Source organism: Patella vulgata, chromosome 5 (genome assembly GCF_932274485.2).
Source record: "Patella vulgata chromosome 5, xgPatVulg1.2, whole genome shotgun sequence".
Taxonomy (NCBI): Eukaryota; Metazoa; Mollusca; class Gastropoda; family Patellidae; genus Patella; species Patella vulgata.
The window spans coordinates 3,013,591-3,025,627 of record NC_065883.2 but is presented as its reverse complement, the minus strand read 5'-3'; the positions used below and the strand labels follow the sequence as shown (position 1 = coordinate 3,025,627).

Here is a 12,037-nt window from a genome sequence, read left to right as displayed (position 1 = left end):
GATATTAATATTTATTTTAAGGAAGAAGAGATTGAAAATTATGGAATCAAGAGAAGAGAAGACTCGACAGCAATCAACAACAAAAAGGCAAGCTGTCCTCATTCAAACACCTCTTCGACATTGAAAACACAAATCATTTGTTAATTTCAATCAACATTGATGTTGTGATCTTACCAGGAAAAGATGGGCTTCTGATATCCAATATTTAAGACAAAATAAAAACTTTACCATTGGTACATGAATCGTGTACCATAATGCGTTTCAGCGCCATTTGTAACAAGGGTCTTGAAGAATGAGGATGGACATATTCCACAAGTCACATCGAGATTGCCATTCGATTAAGACTTCTGGCGTATTTCGCCGAACATAACTGATTTGAAATTAGAGTAAAAACACAAACGATTCAGTGTAAATCAGTTTAAATACATTCATATTACATTATTATATGCGTTGCGACCCATTTGTGTCAATTTCTAGGTGCCAAATATTAACGATTTAACTCTTTTAAACCTGTAGAGAAGAATAATTTATAGATTTTCAGAACTAACATAAACATTTGTGATATTTATTTTTACAGTTTCTGCTGTTTACTCGACACAAACTAGGTCATTTTGCGACTAACATGTAGTAAAATTTTATTTCAATAATTTGTTAGTGGGATAAAACTGGAGGACCATGAAGAAACCCAACGAGGTTGGGCTTGGCAACATTTCAAGCATTTTTATTAAGGCCACACCAGTTTAGATTTTTGTTTGGGAAGTAAGAAAAATAATTTAAAAATTATAAGTACTTTTCAGAAGCTTTCCGTTATGAAACAAAAATATCATTCATGAGACTGAATACCTCATGTCTGTCATTAAGTCATCTTAATCAACATCTTCAATAGAAGGCTTTATCTCGCTTAAACTACGTACATCTTATCAAGGCCTTCACGTAATAATACCCTGCATATTGCGGCACTAATTTCAATTGGGTACAAACCCAACTTGTGAGCCTATCAGATTCCTCGATCATCCTGAATACCAAGTCTCGCGCTTTTAAGCTAAAATGTCTACCTGTGATAATCGAGTTGCAAAGATCAAGGTTCATTCAATGTCAAGGTTTCCGTGGAGGTCGCGATGTCACAACCTCTGATTGGACGCTACTGCTCACGTGTCTGTAGATAACATAGCTGTAAGTCTGGGAATTGTGAAGTAAACAAGCAACGGCCAGATGTTGTGAAACTCGTAGTCGTTGCTTCAGGAACATGTTCAATCACTGATCGACAGGGGCTCGTTTTTGAAGAAGAGATAAAAATGATGATATATCTACCTGGGATTGTTGTTATTCATAATTTCGACCCGTTGTTTATTTGCTGTCTGTAAATCGGTTTGACCGTCTGTTTCTAGTAATAATCGTTGTGAATATTTCTCCAACCATTTTTTCCATAATTCAGTGTCTTCCTTACTCTTAAATTCCTGTTTCCAATCCTAAAAAACACAAAATATACAAAACTTTGAAATATAGAAAACATTTTAATATACAAAACATTGAAAAATACAAAACATTAAAATATACAAAACATTGAAAAATACAAAACATTGAAAAGTACAAAATTTTGCACAAGGTTCTGAATTTAGATTAATTTTAGCTTACTGTCAATGATTAATATAAAATCTAAAAGTACAGCCGGTGGGTGGAAGAATCCCTGTACTGCTCGGGGCCAAAAGAAATTAATAATAAAGTATAGTTAATATTCACCGACCAAGGAACTGGATAAGACCGTGTTAAAACTATACTTCTTTTTTATAGTTTATTTACATAGAAATGTAACACAATAAGACAATGAGACAGATTCAGATTAAAGCCGTTTAATTTTTAGTTCTGTGACCCAAACGGCTTGAAACTGACTAGCGAGAAGTAGTTTTAGGTGATTAAAATATGGCTACCTGTAGTTCTTCTAATCTCGACATCTTCTTTAGTTCTTTCTCAAAAGCTTCAAATCTTCTACCGAGAGCCGGGATTAATGCTGGGTTAGTTTGAACCACCATCATCATCATCTGTAATTGTCTAGATAAAAATATGGTATAGTTCTTATATAGTATGCTAACTTTCTCGAAAAACCTTATACCACTTATTCAGTGATATGTGTTATGTACAAGAGGGATAGAAAGAGAGGGGGGGGGGTAACTCCACTCAACACAAACTAGGTCAACATATGGTTCAATTTTATTTAAAAAATTCGCTTGCGCATCAGGGTCTTTAGTAGTGGGAGGAAGCCCATGAGGTTTGACATGCAACTCTACTCTTTGTCACCTAAAACCGGGAAATTGAAACCATGCCAGTTGACTTAATGCCAGACCTTATGATACAGCGTGCACATGCTAACCAATCGGCCATCCAACCACCCTGTTATGTACAAGGAAAAGTAAGCTAGAACGCCTGATATCACTTCATATATAGCTGTAAGTAATGATGGACAAGGCTGGATTAAGCTTGGATCCGACAATTTAAAGTCCACTCAGCACTAACTGTGTCATTTAACAACTAGCATACAGCATAATATTGTTTTAATAATTCCTTCGCATGCCGGGGGTCTTTAGAAGTGTGAGGAACCGGATAAATCCCTTGCAAAGTTAAGCAGGTGACCTTATTACTCATGTATAAAGAGAGAGATAGATAGATCATTTCGGGACTAACATATTTTACACTTTTTATTTCAAAAATTGACATGCACATAGGAGTCTTTAACAGTGAGAGGAAACCCAATTGTCAGGGGGATCACGGTGGCTAAGTGGATAAGATGCTGGCTCGCTAGCCTGAAGGTTGGGTCTTCGATCCCTGCATTGGTCGAGAAAGTTCATCCAGATTTTCCGGCGTAGTTTCCCCTTGTCAGTGATGCAGGATGAGATGAAAAACCGAGGTCCCGTGTACACATTGGCATGCACGTAAAAGATCCCTTGGCAGTTGGAATTCGATATAAGAGTAAGCCATAGAGCCGCTGCCCGGGCAAAAATTTCCCTCCGTCATAGCACACTGTATGGTGTATGCCCGTCTTTATTAGCCTAGGAGTAGAACAGTAGGACGTTAAACCCCATTTCATTTCATTTCCAATTGTCAGGTATAAACTTTATGATCGACATCATGGTCACCCTGAATTTTTTTAGATAAGTTGCTAGGACAACCCTCTTGAAATATTTTCTGTTACCTTGGATCCATGGTTGATGCGTTGGCTTTCTTTAACTCGTCAACAGTACAACTCTGTGATACCAGATAGTCTAATACTTCCTTCATTTTAAGATCGTAATCAGGTGAGTTGGGTAAAGGGAGCTTACTCAAACAACGAAATGTATTGGTAAAATCACTACCCGTGTCTTCCATAGTTTTAAATAAAGATTCTACTAACTCTCTGAAATAAATGATCAACATACGGTTTGAGTTCACAATTATGGTAGGTTAAGAATTATGGTAGGTTAACAACAATTATTGTAGGTTAACAACAATTATGGTAGATTAACAATTATGGTAGATTAACAATTATGGTAGATTAACAATTATGGTAGGTTAACAACAATTATGGTAGGTTAACAATTATGGCAGGTTAACAATTATGGTAGGTTAACAACACTTATGGTAGGTTAACAACAATTATGGCAGGTTAACAATTATGGTAGGTTAACAACAATTATGGTAGGTTAACAACACTTATGGTAGGTTAACACTTATGGTAGGTTAACAATTATGGTAGGTTAACAATTATGGTAGGTTAACAACAATTATGGTAGGTTAACAACACTTATGGTAGGTTAACAACAATTATGGTAGGTTAACAACACTTATGGTAGGTTAACACTTATGGTAGGTTAACAATTATGGTAGATTAACAATTATGGTAGGTTAACAACAATTATGGTAGGTTAACAATTATGGCAGGTTAACAATTATGGTAGGTTAACAACACTTATGGTAGGTTAACAACAATTATGGCAGGTTAACAATTATGGTAGGTTAACAACAATTATGGTAGGTTAACAACACTTATGGTAGGTTAACAACACTTATGGTAGGTTAACAACACTTATGGTAGGTTAACAACACTTATGGTAGGTTAACAATTATGGCTTTAAATGTTATATAAATTATTATATAGACATCTATTTACATGACACGCCTATAACCAACTCTTTAGATCATTGGATGACTTGAATATTGAGTGGATTCGACAATACCTTACCCACTCATATGGATAACCTAGCTGAAATTTTTTCTGAAAAATCCACTCGACACAAACTAGGTCATTTTGGGATTAACATATGGTTCAACTTTATTTCAATAATTCGCTTGCGTGTAGGGAGGAAACTGGAGGACCCGGAGCAATCCACGAGTTTGGATGCTGATAGAAGACCTGAGAGAAATGGAAAATTACTGTTGTTGGATTTCTACTTACTTATCTTCTGGTACTTCTTTTATTAGTCCAAGCTATAAATTAAAAAAAACAACAATTGTACAATTAATAAAATAAATTTATAATCATGAAATAAATTTATATTCATAAAATAAATTTATATTCATAAAATAAATTTATATTCATAAAATAAATTTATAGTCATAAAATAAATTTATATTCATAAATTAAATTTATATTCATAAATTAAATTTATATTCATAAAATAAATTTATATTCATAAATAAACTGATATTAATAAAGAAAATTGTACAATTAATAAGAAAATTGCACGATTAATAAGAAAATTGCACAATTAATAAGAAAACTGTACAATTAATAAGAAAATAAATTTATATTAATTTAAAAAAAAGTACAATTAATAAAGGGAGAGAGAGAGAGAGAGAGAGAAAAATGGGGATTAACGTCCACTCAACACAAACTAGGATGTTAGTCCTGAAATGATCTGGTTTGTAGACGTTAAACCCCATTTCTCTCTCTCTCTCCCTTTATGATATCTAAAATGCACTATTAATTAATGGAAAAGGTACAATCAAGATATCAATACACTATTATTTATTTTCTCATCCGAAATTTCAAAAGTATTACCTTTTTTCTCATTTTATCTTTATAATGTTTACTGTATTCTTCATCAAATAGAGGTAGAAAAGGTTTAGTTTCACTAACAGGTACCACATCTTGTATAGCTTCCGCTAATTTCCCACAATTCCATTTACATATTTCTGGTTGTTTACTGTATGAATATCTTCCTCCGTCATCTGCCATCAAAACAAAAAAAAAATATCTTTTAAAATTATCGAGAGAGAGAGAGAGAGAGAGAGAGAGAGAGAGGTAGAGATAGCCCCTCGACACAGACTAGGTCATTTTGGGACTAACATATGGTTTAATTTTATTTCACTAATTCGCTTGCCATATGGGTCTTTAGCACTGGGAGGAAACTGGAGGACCCGGAGAAAACCCACAAGGCTTGACAGACGACCCTACTCACGTACAACGGGAGATTCGAAACCATGGCAGTTGACACAATGACAGGCCTTATAATACAGCACACACGTGCTGACCAATTCAAGTTGCTAATAGCTTGAAACTTATTGACCCTCACACTTACATCTTTGTGTGTGATTCCTCTCAATCTGATTAAAACACAGATCCCATTTCGTTTCATTTTTATAGTTTAAAATTTCGTTTGACTTGTCTTTACTACAATAGGAGCTGGTTGATGTGAGGGATTAGCTAATGAAACAGTCTGTTATGGAAAGTTCTTGGCGCGTATTGCACGGAATAAACGTTGACTGGTTAATCAAATGTCTGACATCATAGGTCAAAAGCCTCTCGTATGACCCATGACACGACCTTCCACTACAACAGGTCATATCTTCATTTAATGCAGGCCATCGAAGGTATAAAAAAAGAAACGAAATATAGATCTGTATTTTAATCAAATTGGATTGCTATTTGTGTGAGAGAGACAGGGAGAAAGAGAGAGAAATGGGTTTTTACGTCCACCCAACGCAAACTGGTTGATTACACCACTAACATATGGAATAATTTCATTTTCATATTTTGCTTGTATGTCAGGGTCTTTAGAAAACGCACCTACTTGGGCAGGAGACCCTAATCCTTGTCACTAGAGACACTTGGTTTTGAAACTATGTCACTTGACTCAATGACAGACCTTATGATCTAAAGCTATACATAAATATATAAAGAGATATGGGGTTTAACGTCCACTCGTCACAAACTAGGTCATTTCCAAACCAACACATGGTTTAATTTTATTTCAATAATTTGTGTGCTCATAGGGGTCTTTAGCAGTGGGAGGAAACCGGAGGACCTGGAGAAAACCCACGAGGTTGGACAGGTGATCCTACTCCTTGTCACGTACAACCGGGGAATCGAAACCACGCCAGTTGATTCAATGACAGACCTTATGATACAAAATGCATATGCTAACCATTCGGCCATCCAACCCCCTTTATACATAAATAATGAGTTAACATACCTGAACCATTACATATATAATCTGGATCATATCTATCAATAAATCCATATGGTCCATAATCTATAGTTAATCCTAATATACTCATATTGTCTGTATTTAATACCCTATAACATACATTAATATCCTATAACCTAATCTATAGTTAATCCTAATATACTCATATTGTCTGTATTTAATACCCTATAACATACATTAATATCCTATAACCTAATCTATAGTTAATCCTAATATACTCATATTGTCTGTATTTAATACCCTATAACATACATTAATATCCTATAACATAATCTATAGTTAATCCTAATATACTCATATTGTCTGTATTTAATACCCTATAACATACATTAATATCCTATAATATAATCTATAGTTAATCCTACTATACTCATATTGTCTGTATTCGATACCCTTTAACATAAATTAACATTAACAAAGCTTACAGCCGGGGAAGTTTATCGCACACCAATAGCAGTAGTTGGGGCAGGGAAACGGGTGCCAAGAGTGGTCGTGGGGCCAGTGAAGTTGGTGTCAATAGTATTGGCTGGGAAAGGGAAATGAAATGGGGTTTAACATCCTACTGTTCTGCTCCAACTGGGCTACTGAAGACGTGCATACGCCATACAGTGTGCTATGAGGAAAATTTTGTTACCCGGGCAGCGGCACTAAGGCCTACTCTTATATCGAATTCCAACTGCCACGGGATCTTTTACGTGCACGCCAATGCATACACAGGACCTCAGTTTCTCGTCCCATCCAAACAACTAGACAGCTGTCAATCTCAGGCCCCTCCATTCTGCACCACTGACAAGGGGAAATCACGCTGGAAAATCCTGATGAACTTTCTCGGCCAATGCAGGGATCGAACACGCGACCTCCAGGCTAGCTAGCCAACGTCTTACCTACTTAGTCACAGTGGCTCGAAGCTGGGAAAGGGATGTTGGTGACAATAAAAGTAGCTGGGCCCGGAAATTGGGCACCAATAGTGGCACCTGGGAAAGGGATGTGGGTGCCAATAGAGGTAAGGGAGCCAGGGAAGTGGACACCAATAGTAGTAGCTGGACCAGGAAAGCAGACACCAATAGCAGGAACCAGACCAGGAAAGTAGGCACCAACAAAACGGTAACCAGGATATAAAACAAAATATCTTTTAATCAAAATCTGTCAAAGTGATACTGTCAGGTGACTAGAATCTATTTACAATTCTGTCAATAGCTGTAAATATTATCGGCAGTTATTATGTTTTTTCAGTTTAATTATATACCTACCCATGACACCAACCAACAGCCTGCCATTCAACAACTAATCTAGCTGTACGTCTAATAATCTCCTTGTACATTTCTATATAAACCTTCTGTTTATCCGATTCATATTCACTCCATATCTTTACAAAAAATATAAACAAATTACAAACATCAAATAATATATCTTTACAAAAAATATAAACAAATTACAAAAATCAAATAATATATCTTTACAATAAACATAAACAAAATACAAACAAATAACATATCTTTACAATAGACATAAACAAATTACAAAAATCAAATAATATATTATTTATAGATAACAATTACTATAGTTTATTACAATAGGCATAAACAAAATACAAACAACAAATAATATATTATTTATGGATAACAATTACTATAGTTTATTACAATAGGCATAAACAAAATACAAACAACAAATAACATATTATTTATAGATAACAATTACTATAGTTTATTACAATAGGCATAAACAAAATACAAACAACAAATAATATATTATTTATGGATAACAATTACTATAGTTTATTACGCTGTGACGTTTCAACAAGATTTCACAAGTCGTTATAAAGCCTTTATTAATACAAAATTTCTAACTGTTTTAGAATATTAGCATGCTGCCAATGGCATACATTCTTTTTGTTCCATGTGAACAACTAGAGGCTTTTTGTTGTCATTCTTTTCGTCCTGTGCCACTGACAAGTCTAACACAGAATTGTGAGTTGTTTCTTTTTAAAAATTTGAGGGGGTTGGATGACCAAATGGTTAGCACATGCACGCTGTATTATAAAGTCTATCATTGAGTTAACTAGCTGGTTTCGATTCCCCGGTTGTACATGACAACCAATAGGGTTGTCTGTCCAACCTCCTAGGTTTTCTCTGGGTCCTCTGGTTTCCTCCCACTGCTAAAGACCCCTATGGGCAAGTGAATTATTGAAATAAAATTGAACTATATGTTAGTCCTGTAATGACCTAGTTTGTGTTGAGTGGATCTCTCTCTCTCTCCCTCCCTCTCTCTCTACCCTCTCCCTCTCTCTCCTTTTAAAAATTTGATCAAATGAATTGTCGGCTAGTGACCATCTGACATGCTAAATGTGGATATTTTAAAACATTCAAAATAAAAGCAACATGCTGCCTACATATATTATTTCCATAAAATTCAAAGTCTATCTAATTAAAACACAGATCCTATTTGATTTTGTTTTTTAAACGTTCAAAATTTCGTTTTACTTGTCTTTACTACACTAGGATCTGGAAGAGTTGTTATATAACCAGCGAACTGGATGATGTGAAGGATTAGCCAATGAAATGGTCTGTTACAACGAGTTTTTGTCGTGAGGTGAAAAGAACTGTTGGTAACCCATTATAGAGTCAACAGATGCTTGTATGACCTCTGATGTGACCTTCCACTACAACTGGTCAGATCTTATTGTAGTGTAGGAGATCAAAAGTATAAAAAAAAATGAAACGAAATATAGATCTGTATTCTAATCAGATTGATTCAAAGTCTAATTATCTAAAATGTTAAAATATAAAGTTTTGAAGTACCTCAGGATAAAATGTTTTGGCTGTATAATCTAGTAACTGGACAAGCACGTCTTTACGACCAACACTTGGTCCAGCACGTCCAGTCTCTGGGTCCATGGGTTTGAAGATTTCAAAAGAACCAAATCTGATAAAATAAATAACATTTAATAATTACAAAAGTCCAAGTTTTTAAACTCATTCAAAAAACTGAACAGGAGTGATTTTATTAATACATGTATGCCGTTGTATGGGTAGTCTTTCAGACGGGACAATAAAAAGAGGTACACATTAGTGTGCAAGTAAAAGATCCTTGGCTGCTGTACGGGTAAAATTTCCCTAATAGCACACTGTATGGCGTACACCTGTCTTCATTAGCCCAGTCGGAACATAACAGTAGGATGTTAAACCCCATTTTATTTCATTTCATTTCCTTTGTATGAGCATACGCACAGGGGCTCTTCGGCCCAATCTTATTTGAATTCCAACTGTCAAGCGTTCTTTTATATGCACAGTCACCAACATGTACATGGAACCTCTATCTTTTGTCCCATCCTAACAATTTGAATACTAATTATGGTACCTGATAAATGTTGGAGCTATTCTTAGGATGATTGTACATCTTTCTTCTATGGGATGGCCATCATAAAATATATCTCTTATAACTTTAGAATCTGATGTTATACACGTACCAGCACGCGTTGTTGGTATGCCTAGATGATGTATAGCCTAGAAAAAAAGATTATAAATAAAAAATATTTTAATAAAGTCGACAGTCTGATGTTACACACGTACCAGCACATGTTTTTGGTATGCCTAGATGATGTATAGCCTAGAAACACAGATTACAAATTAAAAAATATTTAATAAAGTCGACAGAAATAAAGATTAGTGAAACTAAAATTAAAAACTTTGAAAACAAAGAGAGTAAGAAATGTGGTTTTACGTCCAATCAACACAAACTGGGTCATTTTGGGACTAACATAGGGTACAATTTTATTTATTATGATTAATCAAATATTGTTCAGTCCATACCTCACTACAGAGAAATTCTCTGATGCTACTACGTAAAACTTTTCTACCATCAGCCGTTCTACTATAAGGTGTTAAACCTGCACCTTTAAACTGTATTTCCCATCTTTCACTCTTCTTATTTACAACTTCGCCTAAATACCTGAAAAATATAATAATTTAAGATAAATTATATTTTCTGCATTAAATTACATGTATATAACTCAACAGTTGGAAGTTGTCAACTTTTTTAGGTAGGTGGGGATGGAATTTATTTTCAAGATTTTGTCTAAACAATAATGGTTGGATCTATTCGATATGGTCAACCTCAAGTTTGGTCAAAGGTCACAAGATGTAAACTGGGCTAGCGCCAATTCCAACCCTAACCCTAACCCTGGACCTAGCCCCAACGCTTACCCTAACCCTAACCTACAATCTCGCCATCAATCACATGTCTTAACCTTTTTTACATCTCATGTCTTAACTTTATTTACAACTCAGCGACCTTGACAAAAATTGAGCTGGCCTTAATAAATAGATTTAGCCAACAATAATGGTATTTTGTTGATTTTAATTTACTACTAATGAGAAGTTTGTCTGTAATTAACTGTACAACGGGAAAGTCTACTTAGAAACGTGTGTAATTTATGAAAATTAACTATATTTGAGAAAATGATCAGTTAGATTCTTATTAGCAGAAATTAGCATTTCGCCTGGCGATATTTGAGAGAAAAATCTGTTCAATCCTTATTGGCGACAACACGAGAACTACCCAAAAATAAAAAAAGAGACCGCTGAAACTTGATGGACAAAAAGAAAATGCCCCGCCTAACAATAAAAAAGAGACCACTGAAACTTGATGCAAAAAAAGAAAATGCCCTTACTTACATCGTTGCTCCGTCTCCTAACTGTCCTGAGAAATATCCAAACTGATGTCCACAGTAACAGTGAGCTGCTGGATCTGATCGTGGTAGTAATTTGTTACCGCTGAAATATTCAGCGAAGTCGGTTCTGTCCAGTTCTTCTTGGGATAAGTCTAAGAGTTCCATTGCCGAGGCAGAATATGCTACAAGGACAGGATTTTTCACTGGTATGGGTTTAACTTTAGAAAAACAGGCACCGGAGACTTGTCTCGGCCTGATTTCCTTATTAGGATCGATCGGAAGGGATCGCAGAGCCAGATTATCAAAATTTAAAGTTTCCAATTTAGCCATTGTTGAAATATATCTAATCACAGGGGCACAAAGTGTAAGAAATCTTGATTTGATGCCTAATTTTGAGCAGCAGTTAACACGATTTTCTCTCCGAGGCCGTAGTCCGATGTCGGTCATTAATTCTCTGTGGATTGTTCGTCCTCCATTTTTCAACACAGACAAAGATTTTAGCATTTACCCAGAGAAACAGTAGACTGATATGGATATCGAAAATAAGTTACAACATACAAATTATTGTATATTTTAAGAAACAGCGAAAAGGGTGCATGTTTTTGTTTACAACTGTTACATAACGGAAGTAGTGCCTTTTCTGTCTTTTTCTTATTAAAGATTATATAATGGGAGATAACCCAAAGTTTCAATTACCTTCCTTGGACAATGGTAGCATATTTGTTTTGTTTTTTTATTGCAATGACCTAAAAGTACGTCAAATAAAGCTGCAAATCTTGTAACATGTTGATTTCGACAATTTTGTTTACAAAATAATTAAAAATATTTTAAATTGTTTGATAATAAATATAAAGCTACCTAAATCAAATCCCAGCCCAGCTTCTGTTTCTTAACTAGAAATAAA

At 34.9% G+C, this 12,037-nt stretch overlaps 1 protein-coding gene across 1 annotated transcript; it reads right to left on the bottom strand.

Moving 5' to 3' along the window:
- Positions 1-6,714: 6,714 nt before the first annotated feature.
- LOC126821020 (protein adenylyltransferase SelO, mitochondrial-like) lies at positions 6,715-11,764 on the bottom strand. Its single transcript, XM_050549270.2, has 6 exons — positions 11,138-11,764; positions 10,274-10,412; positions 9,822-9,967; positions 9,263-9,386; positions 7,712-7,827; positions 6,715-6,778 (listed from the first exon to the last, which is right to left on the bottom strand). The coding sequence occupies exons 1-6, from the start codon at positions 11,635-11,637 to the stop codon at positions 6,715-6,717; spliced, it is 1,089 nt and encodes a 362-aa protein (XP_050405227.2). The 5' UTR covers positions 11,638-11,764.
- Positions 11,765-12,037: the final 273 nt, after the last annotated feature.